The sequence below is a fragment of the Emys orbicularis genome, chromosome 7, assembly GCF_028017835.1.
Source record: "Emys orbicularis isolate rEmyOrb1 chromosome 7, rEmyOrb1.hap1, whole genome shotgun sequence".
Taxonomy (NCBI): Eukaryota; Metazoa; Chordata; order Testudines; family Emydidae; genus Emys; species Emys orbicularis.
Genome location: NC_088689.1, coordinates 49,769,872 through 49,788,553, shown reverse-complemented (window position 1 = coordinate 49,788,553; position 18,682 = coordinate 49,769,872). Strand labels below are relative to the sequence as shown.

Below are 18,682 nucleotides of genomic sequence, written 5' to 3'. Positions count from 1 at the left end.
ATGTCCTGGATCGGGACTTGAGCCAGGAAGGCAGTCGAGGAGGCCTGGGCCCTCGTGGAGTGAGCGGTGAGGCGCGGCGTCGGGGCGCCGGCCAGGTCGTAGCAAGCACGAATACAGGACGTGATCCAAGAGGACGGGCATTGTGAGGAGACCGGTGAGCCTTTCATCCGGGCGGCCACTGCAACGAACAGTTGTGTCGTCTTCCTAAACGGCTTTGTACGGTCAATATAGAAAGCCAGGGCCCTGCGTACGTCCAAAGAATGCAAACGCTGGTCTTGGCGAGTAGCGTGCGGCTTAGGATGGAAGACCGGGAGAAATATATCCTGGTTCACGTGAAAAGGTGAGACTACCTTGGGAAGAAAGGCAGGGTGGGGGCGAAGCTGCACCTTGTCCTTATGGAAAACAGTGTATGGGGGCTCGGACGTAAGCGCCCTGAGTTCAGAAATGTGCCTTGCTGAGGTGATGGCTACAAGGAAGGCTGTCTTCCAGGATAAGTACAGGAGTGAACAGGTAGCCAATGGCTCAAACGGAGGCCCTGTGAGCTTTGAGAGAACCAGGGTGAGATCCCACGTCAGAACGGGCTGGCGTTGCTGTGGGTACAGTCGGTCTAAGCCCTTGAGGAATCTAACGACCATCGGGTTAGAGAAGACCGAGGAAGTTGGGGTGTGGTCCACATTCCCTGGGTATGGTGCTCCCCGAGGTGAGTGCCCCAACCTAGAGATGAGGCGTCCGTAACCAGGTGCAGGGAGGGTTGAGGGGCATGGAACGGCACTCCTACGCAAACCGCCTTGCGGTCCAGCCACCAGGTGAGAGAGGCCAGGACCGAGGTCGGGATCGTGACCACCATGTTTAGGATGTGTTGATGAGGGCGGTACGTTGACGATATCCAGGCCTGCAGTGGGTGAAGTCGAAGTCTGGCGTGTCTGGTTACATAAGTACAAGAGGCCATGTGACCCAACAGGGCAAGGCACGTCCTTATTGTGGTAATCGGAAAGGCCCTGAGCCCTCGAATGACGCTTGTGACGGTATGAAAGCGATTGTCTGGTAGAATAGCTCGGGCACGTCTGGAGTCTAGAACTGCCCCAATAAATTCTATCCTCTGGGTTGGCTCTAGAGTGGACTTCTCTTTGTTGAGTAGAATGCCCAACTCGTGGAATGTTTGTACTATTATGTGGACCTCAGCTTGAACTTGCTCTCTGGTGCGGCCGCGTACCAGCCAGTCGTCTAAGTACGGGAACACCTGTATCCCTTGTCGACGAAGGTATGCTGCCACGACAGCCATACATTTTGTGAACACTCTGGGAGCTGAGGACAAGCCGAAGGGAAGGACTGCAAATTGGTAGTGCACCTTGTTTACCATAAATCGCAGGAAGCGCCTGTGAGGCGGATAGATCGCTATATGAAAATATGTGTCCTTCATGTCGAGGGCGGCGAACCAGTCTCCAGGATCCAGGGAAGGGATAATGGTCCCCAATGATACCATGCGGAACTTCAACGTTACTATGAATTTGTTGAGTCCGCGTAAGTCTAAGATGGGTCGCAGACCCCCTTTTGACTTGGGGATCAGGAAGTAGCGGGAATAAAACCCCCTGCCCCTTAACTCTGGCGGAACCTCCTCTATGGCCCCCATAGAGAGGAGCCCAAAAACCTCCTGTGTAAGGAGATGCTCGTGAGAAGGGTCCCTGAAGAGGGACGGGGAGGGGGGGTGGGAGGGGGGGAAACGAAGAAAACTGGAGAGCGTATCCCCTCTCCACCGTGCGAAGGACCCAACGGTCCGAGGTTATAAGGGACCAAGCACGGTGGAAACGGGAGAGGCGATCCCGAAAGGAGGGAGCTGGATCCTGGGTAGTGGCTTGGGCGCCGTCCTCGACCGCACCTTCAAAAGTTCTGCCTAGGGCCTGAAGGTGGCCTAGGCGGCCCCTGGTTCTGACCGGGTTGAGGGCCGGTCGACCTTCGCCTACCACCTCGGCCCCGCCTTCTGGCGAAGTCCTGTCTCGGACGAGGCGGGGGAGGGTAGAACCTTTGAGTCTGGGGCCTAAAGGGTCTGCGCTGGGGCCCTGGGACATGCATCCCCAGGGAGCGCATGATCGTTCTCGAGTCCTTGAGGCTCTGCAGCCGAGAGTCTGTCTTCTCCGAGAACAGCCCGTGGCCCTCAAAGGGTAAATCCTGCAGGGTCTGCTGCAGTTCCGGCGGCAAGCCCGAGACCTGGAGCCAGGAGACTCGCCGCATGGCGATACCTGAGGCCAGCGTCCTCGCGGCCGAGTCCGCTATGTCCAAGGAGGCTTGTAAGGAGGTCCTCGCCACCTTCTTACCCTCCTCCACTAAGGCCCCGAACTCTTCCCTTGAGTCCTGGGGAACCAACTCTTTAAATTTCCCCATAGAGTTCCATGAATTAAAGTTGTAGCGGCTCAAGAGCGCCTGCTGGTTAGCCGCTCTGAGTTGTAGCCCTCCCGCTGAATACACCTTACGCCCAAACAAATCGAAGCGCTTAGCGTCCTTCGATTTGGGCGCTGCAGCCTGCTGGCCGTGACGCTCCCTTGCGTTCACCGATGACACCACTAGTGAACACGGTTGGGGATGAGTATATAGGTACTCATAGTCCTTGGAAGGGACGAAGTACTTCCTTTCCACCCCTCTGGCTGTGGGTGGAATAGAGGCAGGAGTTTGCCATATTGTAGTGGCATTAGCCTGAATCGTCCGAATCAGAGGCAATGCCACCCTGGATGGGGCATCAGCCGAGAGGATGCTCACCACCGGGTCCTGCACCTCTACTATCTCCTCCGCCTGGAGGTCCATATTACGCGCCACCCTACGTAATAGGTCCTGGTGGGCACGAAGATCTATCGGGGGCGGGCCTGAAGCTGTTGTGCCCGCCACCGCCTCATCTGGGGAAGATGAGGAGGATGCCTCAGGTGGCAAGGGGTCTAATGGCGGGTCCTGCTCCAAGGGTCCCTGAAGCGGAGCATCGCCTGCCCCTGGGTCCAGGGCCTCAGGTGGTGTAGGCACAGGAGCCTCCATGCCCCCTGGGGGAGGACGGGAGATGGTGGCCTCCGGGACCCTGGGCTCAGAGCGTGCTGAGCGAGAGGCTGATGGTGGAGCCCCCTGCGCCTGGTGATACGCCCACGGGGTCCAGAACGACCAGTGCGTAGGTCCCTGTGCAGGGTCCTCCGCCACCTCCTGCCAGTGGCCCAAGTCAGCCGCAGCAGCCTGACCCTGAGGAGGGTATGCCGATCTCGAGGCCCCATCGGAGGAGCGAGACGCTGATCTCGAGGGCCAAGGCGGTGCCGAACGCGTCGAAATCGGCTCAGGGTGATACGGTGCCGATCGGTGCCGGTCCGGAGGTGATCGGTCCCTGCGCGGTGCCGGTGAGCGGTACCGGGATCGGTGCCGGTGGCCATGTCGGTGCCGAGATCCGGATCTGGACCTAGACGACGACAACGACCGCGAGTAGACATGGTACCGGGAGCGGCCCCTCGAACTCGAGCGGCGCTCGTACCGGTGCCGAGAACTACGTCTGGAGTCCAATCGGTACCGATGATCGTGACGGTGCCGAGACGTAGAGTGGTGCCGTGAAGAGGATCTTGGCCGCGAGTACGACCGGTGCCAAGGCGATAGTCAGCGCCGGGACTGCGAGCGGCGTCGGGACCTGCTCCGAGACCTGGAGCGGTGGCGTGAGTCCACGTCCTGAGACGGCGGGCGCACCAGGGCAGGCTTGCCCCTGGATTGCACTGCGCGAGGAGTCGACGGTGCCAGTGGTTGGGGCGGTGCCGGCTCCGTGAGAGCAATAAGGTCTCTCGCCGTCGCTAAGGTCTCTGGGGTGGACGGAAGACAAGGCTCCACCACCGACCGAGGTGGTGATCCAGTCCGCACTGGACTCAACGGCCGCGGTGCCGGAGTCGACGGTGTAGCAGGCACTTGCTTCTGGCGGTCCAAAGGCGGACGCGGCTCTACCCCCGGCACCGGGGGAGCCGGCGTCTTCAGGACAGCAGTCTCCTGCGCCTTGCGGGATTTCTTGTGTCCCGGAGACAAGGACCGGCGCCGAGGCCCCTGTGGCAGGTGCGGTGCCGAAGGAGGCCGGTGCCGTGAGGCCTTGTCCGACTCTGCCCGCGGTGCAGTACCGGTCGGTGCCACAGGGGCGCTGCGCACCGAGGCGCTCGGTGCCGGGGCTGGACGCGCCGAGGGAGGATCCGGGCTAAGTGCCGCCTCCATGAGGAGCTGCCTAAGCCTAAAGTCCCGCTCCTTTTTGGTTCTCGGTCTGAAGGCCTTACAGATCTTACACTTATCTGTCTGATGGGACTCTCCTAGACACTTCAGACACGAGTCGTGCGGATCACTTGTAGGCATAGGCTTAGCGCAGGACGCGCACGGCTTAAAGCCAGGAGCCTTGGGCATGAGCCCGGCTATGCGCTGGGGGGAAAAGGGGGGAGAACAACCCCCTTAACCCCCGCTAACTATTTACAACTATTAAAAAACTAAGATGAATAACTAACACTATACAACAACTATAACTACAACTATCTACAGAATTAACAGGATAAGCTAGGGAGAGTGGAGAACAGCTATGCCGCGCTCCACAGTTCCAACGACCGTCAGGGGCGGTAAGAAGGAACTGAGGGGGCGCTGGGTCGGCTGGGGTATATATCCAGCGCCATGAAGGCGCCACTCCAGGGGGCTCCACAGCCGACCCACCAGGTGTTGCTAGGGTAGAAAATTCTCCGACGATCGTGCACGCGGTGCGCGCACACCTAATTGGAATCGATATGAGCAAGCACTCGAAGAAGAACATAATGAACAATTAAAATAAAATTGCAGAAATTCCACAGATCTGGGGACAAAAGTCTAAGAGAACATTGCCTACATACCCTGCAGATTTCCATGATGCCTCATGTGTAACTTAAAAACTGTCAAAATGTATCAGTTTTTCTAAAGGAAAAAGGCTTTTTTTTCCTCCTTGAGGATTTGTGTTGGTTTGACCCATCTCTAGTACAGCAGAAGGAGCCTATGTCCATTGCTAAGAACTTACATGCCACTCCTGGATCAGCTACAAGGGGTTGTTTAGGCCTGGTCTACACTACCAAGCTAGGTTGACGCAAGGCAGCGTACATCAACTTAACTCTGTAAGTGTCTACACTAAAATTTTGCTCCCACCAATGTAACTCACTCACTATGCTGACTTAAGTCCACCTCTGCAAGAGACATAGCACTTAGGTCAATGGAGTGTCAGTGTAGACTCTGAGCTACTTACATCTTTAGTGGCGTCCAGGAGCTATCCCACAATGCCCCACCATGACCACTCTGGTCACCATGTTGAACTCTGCTGCCCAGTGGCCAGGTACACGCCCCTCCCCTTTTAAAGCCCCACAAATTTTTGAAATTCCGTTTCCAGTTTGCTCGAGATGGAGAGCCCACCTAGCAACTGCCCAGTTCACCATGCCGGCTCCATGTTGCAGAGGCACTGCTGCATGGAGTACACAGGAGATGTTGGATCTCCTGGTTCTGTGGGGAGAAGAGGCTTTGCAGGCACAGCTCTGATCCAGCAGTAGAAACATCAATATGTATGAGCAGATCGCTCGAGGTGTGGGGGAGAAGGGCTATAGCAGGGATCTGCAGCTCTGCCACATGAAAGCCAAGGAGCTGTGGCTGGTGTACCAGAAGGCAAGGGAAGCTAACAGTCACTCTGGTGTGGAGCTGAACACATGCCACTTTTACAAAGAGCTGCATGCCAACCTCGGTGGAAACCCCACCACCACGATATTTTGGGGGAGCTGCAGTCACAGGCCCCAGAGTGAACAGTGGGGAGGTGGTGTTGCATGAGGAAGGAGGAGGAGGAGGAGGCAGAGTATGGGGGACAGGCGATCGGGGGATCTAGTGGCATGAGGCAGGACGTGTTTTTGACTCCAGAGCAGTAAAGCCAGTCCCTACAGTCCAGCATGGTGAGCCTGATGGAGGGGAAGTATGCAGTTTGTTTTGATATTGCAGGAACACATCTGTTCATTTACTTTTTTAATCATGCTAGAAGAGGTAGTGAAATAACCAATAGACGTAGATTCGCTTTCTGCTTCTCATTCCCCTGTGCAGTTAGGCAGAAGGGGCCCTGAAGAATAGTTTGTTTATGTGCACTGGGATAGAGATCTCGAGGAAACTTTCCTGGGGATAGTTTGCAATCCTCTTCTGAAGGTTTCTGGGGAGAGCTGCATTATTTCTTCCGCCACAGTAAGACACTTTCCCACACCACTCAGTAATTACTTCACCAGGCACCATTGCAGCACACAGGCTAGCAGAATATGAACCCAGTCTGCAAGAGCTGTTCCAATTCAGTTTCTGTTACCCTCAGGAGTGAGAGATCGGCTAAAATGATCTCCACCTGTGGAAAACTGTGCCTGTATTCAGTTCAATTGCCCTATCTGCATATATTCATGCCCGTGAGCTACCCCTCCCCCCCTTATTGTCCCAACTCACCCCCTTCCTCCCAAGCCATACTCACCATGGCTGGGACTACTGCTGTGCTCTATGAAGCCCAAGGAGAAATGAGAATGTAGTGCTTGTAACTTGCATGGATCAAGGGGAGTGAGTTCAGTATACCAAGTTTCCATTTATCTTGTGAATACACTCACAGTAGTACTTCTGTGCATTGTCTCTCTCCATCCACACTAGTGGAGCAGCTCAGCCAGATAAGGCTAAGGAAGAAGCATGACGACATGTTCCAATGGCCTTTCAAATGGCCAAAGATACATTCAAACTGTCATTCTGCACATGCTGAGCCTGTAGTTGAAGCGCTTCTTGCTGCTGTCGAGGTGTCTGGTGTACGGCTTCACAAACCATGAGAGTAAGGGGTAGGCTGGGTCTCCCAGAATCACTATTGGCATTTCAACATCCCCAATGGTAAACCTCTCGTCTGGAAAGAAAGTCCCTGCTTGCAGCATTCTGAACAGGCTTGTGTTCTTAAAGATGTGTACGTAATGCGCCTTCCCTGACCATCCCGTGTTGATGTTGGTAAAACATCCCTGGTAATCCACCAGTGATTGCAATACTATAGAAAAGTAGCCCTTTTTGTTGATGTACTTGGTGGCAAGGTGGTCTGGTGCCAAAATAGGGATATGCGTGCCATCTATTGTAGCCCACCGCAGTATGTACACCCCTTTGCTGCAAAACCATCCACTATGTCCTGCACATTGCCCAGAGTCACAGTACTTTGTAACAAGATGTGATTAATGGCCCTGCACACTTGCATCACAGCGACCCCTACAGTGGATTTCCCAACTCCAAATTGATTCCCGACTGATCAGTAGCAATCTGGCATTGCAAACTTCCACACAGCAATTGCCACTCACTTCTTCACTATCAATGCAGCTCTCATTTTGGTGTCGCTGTGCTGGAGAGCTGGGATGATCTCTGCACACAATTCCAAGAATGTGGCCGTGCGCATCCGAAAGTTCTGCAGCCACTACTCCTCATCCCATACCTGCATAAAGATGTGATCCCACCAGTCAGTGCTTGTTTCTCGGGACCAGAACTAGTGCTCCATGGTCTGCAACTACTCTGTGAATGCCAACAATAACCTTGAATTGTTTCTATGTCCCACAGCAAGCTAGCCTCTAAGGAATTGTCATGTTCCCCGCAGCTCCCCTGGAGGCTCTGCAAATACTTCAGGATCAGGCGTGTTGTGCTCGTAATGCTCGTCACAATAGTGCAGAGCTGTGCAGGATCCATGCTTCTCACATAGATGTCAGACACGCAGGTTTGGGGGGCTTTTGAAAAGAGGTGTGAAACATTATGGGATGCTGATAGAATTATGGGATGGAGAAAACTCTATCATGGGGTGTTGAAACCATGTTCCCAGTTACCACTGCACAACTCGTTTGTCCCCATAAGGCATTGAAACCCTTCGCAAAACATCCTGCGCTATATGGTGGCAAGTTGCACAGTGGGATAGCTACCCACAGTGCACTGTTCTCTGCATCGATGCAAGCACTACTAGTGAGGATGCACACTGCCGAACCAAGGAGCGTAGTGTGGACATGCAAAAGTGATTTAATTACTGCGACGGCTGTAAATTGACATAACTTAGGTTGACTTAAATTTGTAGTGCCCTTAATAGTGAAACAAGGCATACCCCTCACACATGCTTCTTGCAGAGTACTTTGCAGCTTGTCAGCTTGGGACCCAAATTAGACTATGTGAAAAACTGTTAAATTTACCTTGTTGATGGAAACTGTCAAAGCTGGCTCCACTTTAGCTTCAATTTCTTCGGGTGTATAATAACAAAAGAGTTTACCACCTCTTAGTACACAGTACAGCCTCCTCCAGTTAGTCAGGCTTCCTACCATTTGCTAAAAGGGAGAAATATTCAGTAAGTTGCTAGTCATACATTACCTTAACAACAACCTAATTTATGGATTACTCAAAGTTCTATTGAATTTCTATGGGTTACATCTAATGGAGTCCATCTTGTGAACTATTCAGACATCAGACTGTAAGATCAGAGCTGCGCACAACACATTGTCATAAAGGAATGGCTCCTGCAGAATATTTTATTGTGTGACTCAAGGACTTAATTATTAGTAACATTCAGCCAAGCCAGATGTTTGTTTAGCTGAACCTCCCTTTAGTGTTTTACAGTTTTGCCAATAATAGTGTCTCATGGTACTCTTGGAACATGGAATGTGCTGGTTGGCCGATAAGGAAAAAAGAGTAATTTTATTTCTAATGGAATCTACCATTAGAAGAAAACTTTAATGGCTACACTAACTTAGCTGGTTACAGGAAGGGAGCAAAGGAATGTCCTCTCATTTTAAAAATTATGACTTTAAAAATTAGACATGCAGCTATACATACCAATTTTCATACCAGCTAGACACTTACAATTAATTGGTCTTTATGCAGCAATCTAGGCTGTTTTACTAATAATCCCACTGAGGAAACATTTGATTATCTTACTCTTAGCCACACAGTGATTGCCATTAAAAGATCAGTGTTTAATAGCAGCCACCACAAGATAACAGCTTCCCTCATACTTAGAGTAAGAGATACCAGTCCTCAAGATACCACCAGAGGAAACTATTCACTTTTTAATACCACTGAAAGTCAATTGTTAATATGAGCAACATTCCCTGTAAATTGCACGCATGCATGGCTGCACAGCTGTCTTGAATATACAATACATGTACACAAACTGAGCCACTCAGCTGCCCACAGCAAATGTGATGGCAGGTGGGCCAGCTACAGACCAGGTGACTGCTGGGCTGTGGCAAGGTAAGAGGCTGTGAGGTTTTGCTCCCCTGGTGGCTGCAGCGTGTCACTAGCTCCTTCCTCCGCTCTGCAGGTGGGTGGTGAGTTCCTCCTATCTCCCCTCCCCCCAAGCCTGTAGAATTGGTCATCTCCCTCCAGGTCCCAGAGACCCCCACTCCTCTGGGAGCATGGGGGGGGGGGGGTAATCCTCTGTTATTCTTCCTGGGAACCCTGCCTCCTGGAACCTACTCCCATCATAATACTCCAGGAAGGACCAGTGCCCCAGGAATTTTATCTCTGACTCCTCCGGTCACATCCCTTCTGGGTATCCCCTCACCTTCCCCAACCCCAAGGAACCCCCCCCCCCAACTTACCAAATTGACTCTCCCCTGATCTCCCCAAAATTCCCTGTCACAAATATTCCCAAGGCATTCCACTCCCTCCTTCCCCTGTCAAGAAACTCCAGAAAATAAGGGGGTGCAACCTCTCCAGCCCTGGTGGTGGGATTGATCCTGCCTCCAGGAGCCCTCTGACTCCATGGGACTGAACAGGAAGGACTCGCCGTTTCCACCTGTGAGCTCACCCTTCCCACCACTGCCCCAGGAGTTTCTGCAACCTCCAGTGTCCCCCACAGGTATTCAGGCTCCTGTTCTCTCCCTGTAGTCTGCATCATGAGATGCCAAAAGTTCCTGATTTCCAAGATGGGCAAGGACTGGTTCTTCCTGATCCTGCTGGAGCTGCTAATAGCACTGGTGAGTCGGGACAGTGTCAGCCAAATAAACAGGCATCAGGGTATGTGTGGCTGGGTATGCTGTCAGTCAGGGGAGCAGGACCCAGGGGGGCGGAGGGAGGTAGCTGCATTTGGAGTCAGCCAAAAAAAAAAAGAGTAACTTAAAACATGGCATATATATAGTAGTAGCAACACAGTGATTCATTAGTTCAGTGTAAGCAAAAGTGTAAACTTCTCCAACGACAAAAATGTACTGCTCAGTGGAGTTTGCAGAAAATTTAGAGGGAACATTGGAGATTAGAGGATATAAATCAAGTAAACTCTTTTTACCTGCTGATTAAGAAATCCTGACATCACATCCTTGGCCATGCAGAATGGCTGAGCAACTAAACGACAACACATGCTTCCATATAAGGGAAACCAGAACGACGACTCCTCTAAAAGAAAAATTATAAAGTTATGACCATTGACCATAAACTCACAGATTAGGGATCTGCATACCTTTTAACTTAAGAACATATTAAAGAAGTAAATCTTTTCATATAAGCAAAGACTGAAAATAGGAGTTTGTCCTATTTCTTCACTTTACATCTCTCTTTTCTATGACTGACAGGTCTACAAAAAGCAGTAGATCGGAGAGGCACCATTCTTGACAGTAGTCATGCTGGTTTGTTCTTATGTTCAGAAGTATTTTATGGGTATCTTTAATTATCTTTTCAAACAATTTAGCCAATATTTAAGTTAGGCTCACTGCTCTAATTCTCAGGATCACCACTAGCACCTTCTTTGAAAATAAATACATTTGCTAGCCTCCACTCATTCAATATAGCAGCTAATTTTAACAAGAGATTGCATATTTTTTCTAGCAATTCAGGCACTTCATCCTTAAGTACTATCAGAACTCTTGGATGAATGCTGTCTGGTCCTGGTGACTAGTTGTGTTTAATGATTTGTTCCAGCACCTCTTCCTAACACCTTAATGGCAGACAGTGCATCACCTTTACTATCCAAGAGAAGTATCTCCCCAGTAGCCTCTGGGATGAAGAGTGATACAAAAATCATCTCCCTGTTCTCACTCCTTGGTAGCCACATGCAGCCAGACACAGACTCCCTCCTGATATACTGAAAAATTTTACAGGGTGTATATTTTGGCTATTTCATCATCAAATTCTCTTAATCTTTCTAATATTCACCTCACCTTTTATCTGACATGTGGATGCTCCTTTCTATAGGCTTCACCTGGGTTGGATTTCCATTTTTTGAAGAAGATGCATATGACTTGATTGATCTTTTGAACATTACAATTTAATTATAATAGTTTTTCTTACCTTTCTGGTTCATTTTTTGTTAAGAAGTACACATGCCTTTTATGACTATTATGGTATGTTTAAAATTCTTAGATCATTTAGACCTACTTCATTTCCTCACTTTTAACTCACTTTTTTAAAAAAATGCAAATTCCTAAAATATGCTATAATAGGGCTAGCTATTGGTACAGCCTCTCTTGGAAGAATGTGGAGCTTAATTAAATTGTGATCATTATTCTTTAGGGGCTCAGGTATAATTATTTCTTAAACGAACTTCTATGTTATTTTGGACTAAGTTTATAGTAATTTCTCATCTTGTGCTTTCCACAACAGGTTCCAAGAAGAAACCACTTAAGGTACCAAGAAACTGCTTTTCTATGCCTTTCTCATGTCATATGACCAATTTATGTATGGCTAGCTAGCCTCTCATTACTGTTGTACTGGATTTAGTTGCCTCTTCCTCAGTGCTGTGCACTTAACATCCTATTCCTGAATACAAGGGCAGAAGTATAATCATAGCTAACATTTGTATTCCTACAGTTTGTGATTTGTATTCCTATTAATTTCTACTGTATAGTCTTCTGTAGTCAGAAATTTCATCTGATATTCTAAGGCATTTTTCAGGTATAGTAGTATTCCCCTCATCTCTGCAACATAATTGGTCCTTTCTTATTTAGTTTAGACCCAGATATTCTAGTGTTCCATTGACTGGCCATTCAGCACCATTTCAGAAATGCTTATTATAGATCAAAGAAATCCCTATTATGTCAAGTTGCAGTTCTTGACTTACAGACCAAGGTAGGTTGTGATACTAAGTTATGGTCAACATAAAATGGAATCTAAGGAAAGAAGAGTCTAAAATATTGATCTTTGTTGGGCTGCAACTGTAGGGTGCAAGTGTGAAAAGACTCTCAGAGGACATGATATATATCTAGAGAAAAAATTGAATTATTAAATGTAATAAGCCTGGAAATACAAGATATCATCTTACCTCTTTTCAATAAAAAAGCTAAAAGAATGAAGTTTTCTTTGGGGGAAAGCTGTAAACTTGTATCAGATAAAGATACCATGAGCTAAAACAAAATAAAGTAAGAAGTCCAGGGTTTTATATATTACCTGCTGCCATGTTTTCAGCAGCCCCAGGTTAGCACGCTAGATCTGAGGCTGCTAGTAGTTACTTGTGCTGTCTCAATGCTGGGATCTACCTAGGGGCAAGAACTCTTGCTGAAAAGAACTTTTAATTAGGACCCCCAGTACAATAAAGCACTTACGCATGTGCTTAACTGAGGTGTTGAATCGGTGTCTAAAAGACCTAATGGCGTTTGAGCCTCTACTCTGTTTACCGCCTCTCCTTCTGCCTACAGAGGAAGAAAAAGCTCTCTTTCCCATGACACTGTTCCTTTCTTGTGAGGAAAGGAGAGAATTTCTATACAGCTATAGGAATTGGAATGAAAATGGCAGAGAAAACTCTCAGCGGCTGTGCGAGACCTTTGTAAGGGGAGAGGGAGATGCAGCTCCTGGAACCAGTTCCTGGATACTCTATTCCCAGCCACTGCAAGACTGTATACTGGGGGAGATGGTGCAGGAGTCATTGCAGTGAGGTAGTATTGTGGACGGAACAAATGCACTTGGGGCCGAGTGACTGGACAGTCAGTTAAGTGGATTTTGGGGTGGAGAGATATAGAGATACTGACGAGATTCTGGAGACCTGGGACAGCAAGGGAAATCAAACTAAAGCTAAAAATCAAACTAAAGTGAGATTGAAGGGAAGAAGAAAGAAAACAAACCATAGAGTGGGTTTAAAAAGGAAGGAACAATCAGGTTTAGAAGAGCTCAAAACAACACGTGGAAATAAGCAAAAAGAAAAATATAACAAGATAAAAAGTTAAATGAAGGGTAGGAAATAGGAAAAATATGAATTATAACAAGTTAATTTTTTAAAGAGTTAAATGTTAAAATATTGTAGTAGACATATTGTGAAGTAGACATGAGTAGCGTGTATGTATACACACTGAAGGCCAGGGTGCAGAAGTAGGGGATGTCCGTCTCTCGTGCAGTTCATCTCCCTTCTCTGGATACTGTTTAACCATCTGCAATAGGAATTACTTCTCTTTTGAGTTCGAATATACTTCTGAAGCACATCACTTGTTTTGGAATAAGCATTTTATCCAATAGCCAGACATTTTCCCATATACCCAGGCTTCCTCATACACCTAACATGGAAATTACTTATATCTATTTAGGGGAAACACTCTTGCTACAGTCTGCCTGTATACACAGAGCATTTCTCCCTTGCATCCCTTCTACAACTGCTTTATTCACAGCAATACATGATCCTACCTACCATTTATGACACTAAAAGCATTTCCACACCTACAGAGTATAGTATTCAGACCACAAAATCCCCACAAGTATTGAATCTTCCCTTATAAGTGATCAGAAGATATTAATGTGGGTAAAAATGTTGCCCATACATGTGATGCATTAAATTTGGATCTGAACTTTAAAAGAGAAGTTTTACAAGTCTTTTTTCAATTTAGTAAGTTACACGTAGATGTTTATTTTTAAACAGTTGAAAATATTTTATTTAAAGTTGCCACATATTAAGTACCAATAAAAATAATCTAAATCTTATAAGCCTTTTAGTTTACTAAAAATGGAGATACATGATTTTACTAGCTTTTTTTTAAAAAAACACACTTCCTTAAATTGGGACCCTATGTACTTACCATTTCCTGTAATGGTAAGGTTGTGGGTCCTGAAATTGTCCTCAGCACTCTCCAACCCCAAAGTGGTATGTGCCAGCAAACTGTATTTTGCACCACTGATTGTGAAAAACAAGGCAAGGTTTAAATATTTCTACATGACTTTTCTCAGGAAGTTATTAAAAGGAGTCTAGACAGTCCTAGAGATAACCATCCCACCGTATCTAAATATGTTAACTGCCAGGCAGCACTTGTTAATAACCACAACGTTTAGCTAATCACCAAGAGTCAGCGTATGCCTGTTTTAACTCTTTGTGGTATTGTTCCCACAAAATAGTTTGTGTACCTTTTTAAGAATATTTCTGTTTATCATGTATTCACATTGCTTGGAAATAGCCACTCTGAATCACTGATTGAAGGATTTTAATTGTATCACCCGTTGCCATTAAAGGATTAAAGGAGAGGCAGGGGTTTTGTGACTGACATGTTCTGTTCTCCATTTACACTAAAACTAACTTGGGTATTCTCTTTTATTTTTATTTCACATTTATTCACATTTATTCGTTGGAACAAACATCTTGTTTGAAAAACTATTTTGTTGACTTTTGTGACCCATATGCCATTATGTTTCAGAATATATTTAGTGCTTAGCCTGGTCGGTTTTCTTATGTTATTCTAAGGGCATATCTCTTTAAAAAAAAAAAGTTTTATAGAGCTCTGTGTTCTATGCTTTGGTTTGCCTTTATAGCGGGGACCAAATCACATGTTCTAGCAGGACTGTAATATGGTTTTGTAATATTGGTATAACAGTTTGATTCTTTCTATACAGAAAGACCAGGCTATGTGGTAATGAAAGCATTGACAGTAAGTTTTATAGTGTAGATGGATCATTTGACAAATTGCACTTACAAACCTCAGAACATTAAGTTTTTGTTCTGGCTTTTATCTAGTGTGTGTGTGTGTGGGGGGGGGAAATCATAATTAGAATTCAGCATAGTGCATGTGGAATGCTGCTCTTGAAATGACCTAGTACAAACTTTGTTCATGTTTAATCTTTTTTCAAATACACTTCAGACAGATTAACAGATTTATAGCCCAGCAATGTAATACTTATTCCCCTTAGCTAATGAGTTTAAACTAAGTGAAGTTCACAAGAAAACTGCTCAATACCACTCACTATTCACACTAATAGCTTTAGCATCATACCCTTAAAATATCTTCAGTACAAAGTAAGACTATTGGGTAATAGGGGAAAAGGACAGAAAGCAAAATTAGATTAAAAGATACTTAAAGTTTTGCTCTCCCATCACCTTCTACTCTTACTAAAGTATATTAATATGTTTTTAATGTTTTTCCTAATGGCATTGCGGAAACAGGCTCCAAAGAAGAAGCACGAGCTGCCCTGCCCTATCCCTACCTGTAGGAGAGGAAGCCAAAAAAGGAAACATAGCTGGCAAGGAGGTAGTGCCTCCATTCTAATACTCAACTACCTCATGGCAGTGTTGAGAGGCTTGTGATACTGGCATTGTGTGTGTCAAGTATTATTGTTGTATAACCTATTAAGAGGTGGGGTGGGAGGGGGGGAATCCTTACATGCCTGAACGCAAAAGTGTCAGCATACACGTATGCAATGTGAAACTGTCCCCAAGCAAAAGATTATCCATAACTAGGTACCAAATATAAATGTATAAATCAATCATCTGTGACTGTGCTATTTAAACTGTATACAGTTTAGTTTCTTCTCATAAATTTTTGTACTGATTTTCAAGTTACATCAAGCATGACTAATCATAGCAGTAACTTTGCCAAAGAAAACAACGACTTCATTTTTAAAATATGTTTTACAGTAATGTTTTCTAAAATTTAACAGTCATTCCTTTCAGCCAACTTCAATATCATTTCCAAAAGTTTTAATTTAAAAAATAATGGGCTGATAATGGGCTAATCAGCATTGCTGACAGTGTTTTGTCTATACATTTGAGATAATTAGCTGACTGTCTTATATTTCAGTTTCTTTGTGGTCACATCTAACCATTCTTGGTCAAATGTCACTTATGGAATAGTATTCTGCCGTTCTATAGCAACCTTCCATCTAACAACCTCAAAGTGCTTTATCAAGTCATATTCACAACATTTGTGAGGTAGAGGAACATACCTATATACTGATAAGGGAATAGAGACACAGAGGTTAGTATCCAGATGCTCTGACTCTTAGTCCTGTTCCTTAACCACATGACCACCTTTCCTATCAATGGACATTTGTTCATTTCGGATGCCACCCACCCGTTTCTGAAGATTAAAACCTATATTAGAAACCCACATATTAGTTCGCTGATCTGAGTCTGGGTAAAGTATTAGGGAGTCAAAACTAATCCAAGGAAGTCTAACGTGCCAGATGTTTATCCTGAAGACCAACCCATAGGGTGATTCCTTCAACCCAACCCAAAATGAGAGAAGATGAAGACATACCAGACTTTAAAATAGTAAAAAAACAAACAGTTAACTGCAAAAATGCCACAAGCAAGTAAGATTATCCTTTCAGGAGCAGAATGACTGGATTACAAAACAGGAGGATCCTCCGATTCAAAAATAGGACACTGTAGCTAGGCTTCCTCCCAAGCACAAGAAGACAAGTGGAAGCTGATACCAAGTGGGCAGGAACCGTATGCCAGTCCATACATAACAAGAAATATGTCCACAAAGCCCTTGGTGAACATGGAAACCTGAATGACTTCTCCAAAGTGAGGCCTTATTTGCTCTGGAATTCAGTAGAGGCCACATTGAGGAGGAAATTGGGGTGAAAAACCAAAAATGGCTAGAATGAAAAAGATACTGAAGCAGCCAAAATTGAAATTAACAAACCCAAGCATGCTATTAAAACATTTAGTCATTAGGCATCTTAAAGAGTTACAAGGCTGAGAACATACTGACTAAATAAAGAAATTAGAAGTCTAGAATAAATATGCCCACCTTATGTAGGCTTTTGAAGAGAGACAGGTGTACAGGAGTTTCTGATGAGGAAAGTTTTCCCTTTTGGCTAGGGGAGGGTTGTGGTTTAATTTTGAGTTAGCTACTGGATTTCATCTGGATTATTTTACAATTCTTTCAAAGCACCTAAACAGAAAAACAAGCACAAACTGCTAAAATATCAAACTCTAAATAAATAAATATCAAGCAAAGATTCTCTAAAAGTTATCCACAACCAGCTGCTATAACACAGTTGTTCCCCAGAACGTCACAGGTAGCCACCTTGAAAAAAAAATCTATTGACGGCTTTTCCATTAGGCCTGTTAAAGATGCAAGAGTCACTACTAAATGATATAGGTTGGAAGTGGCATCTCTCAAGGAAAGATGGGAAGCAAAATTTGATAAATTACCATTAGATAAAGAAGCTTTTAACTAAAATATTTAAGTGATAGTGTGTGCAACTGAAATTAAAACTGTTTTTTTTTTTGGGATGAGTGGCTGTGATTTGTCAGTCCCCAAATGTTACTGTTAATAGCATGTAACACTTCAAATTCAGTTTTGCTAGTACCAACCGAGCTACAGTGACACTAATTTGGTCACATCTCATTTACAGCGTAAGAAAAAAGTTAATAGTGGAAACAGTAATCCATAGTATATGTGTATGATGTCAGTGTTACCTAAGAAGAAACTTTCTCATTTCATTATTTGAATATTTACATTTTTAACGTTAACATTCCATTTACTCCTCTCCTACCCCCCCCCCCCATCCCCTTCCATTAACATGTTGAAGGGCATCTCTCCTCCCAAAAGAAAGATAGGAGAATCTATCTCAGGAGGCTCTTAGTCACCAGGAGTGAAGAGAGAGAGCTCAGGAGAGAAGAGGGCTACTTTTAGATGGTTTGCTGTTACTTTTCTCTTTGAAAGCTGTAAACCATATGCAGGTAAATATGGCTAACAACTAATTTATTTGCTACACCTAAAAACAAAACAAAGCCAGTGAAGGGATGTCTCTGCTTAACTTGGATACATGGCAAATGCATCTAGCTGAGCTAATCACCAGACCCTCTGCAACATATTTCTTTCTAAATTAACCCATTACTCCAACACAGGCCTACTCAAAACCATTGACGACAATAAAGTTGAAGCAGCTAAATGAACATGCCTAAATCCTCTCACTGCCTTAGCCACTAGAGTTCTTTTTAAAACAAGTGTTGGATAAATGTTTGGTTGGTGTTTAGGGGTTTCAGATACTCAAGTAATAATTTAAATAAATTTGTGTCCCATTTCTGAGAACAATAGTTCAGGACCTGGAACAGAAGAAAGGCTAGAACTAATGTGATTAAAATTGTTACCAACCAGATTTTTGTATTTGCTATCGATGTTGCCTCTTCAGACTTCTAATAACACTTTAAGAGGCTAGCCAATTCCTATGAAAAATGTGGGAGACTGGAGACTGGAGGTTCCTCGAGATGTGTGGTCCCTATCTGTATTTCACTGAGGGTTATGTGCAAGTGCCATGCACCCGGAGCTTTTGAAAGTAGTAGTGTTCAGTGGTCCGCACATGTGCCCCGTATTGCTTTGTGGTTTCGCCCAAGACAATAAAGGGCGGGACGGACTGCCACCATCTCCAGTTCCTTCTCCACCACAGATTTATCAGATTCACAGTAGAGGGGAAGGAGGGTGGGATTGGAATACAGATATGGACCGCACACCTCAAATAACCTCCAGATACAGGCAAGTAACCT

At 45.7% G+C, this 18,682-nt stretch overlaps 1 protein-coding gene across 1 annotated transcript in view; it reads right to left on the bottom strand.

Moving 5' to 3' along the window:
* The window catches only part of RTKN2 (rhotekin 2), a 65,985-nt gene that overhangs the window by 13,274 nt on the left and 34,029 nt on the right, over positions 1 to 18,682 (bottom strand). Inside the window, exons 7-9 of the mRNA XM_065408413.1 lie at positions 13,995 to 14,089; positions 10,289 to 10,395; positions 8,199 to 8,330 (exon numbers count right to left, since the gene is read on the bottom strand). Coding sequence (XP_065264485.1) covers positions 8,199 to 8,330; positions 10,289 to 10,395; positions 13,995 to 14,089 — 334 coding nt within the window. The remainder of the gene's footprint in view (positions 1 to 8,198; positions 8,331 to 10,288; positions 10,396 to 13,994; positions 14,090 to 18,682) is intronic.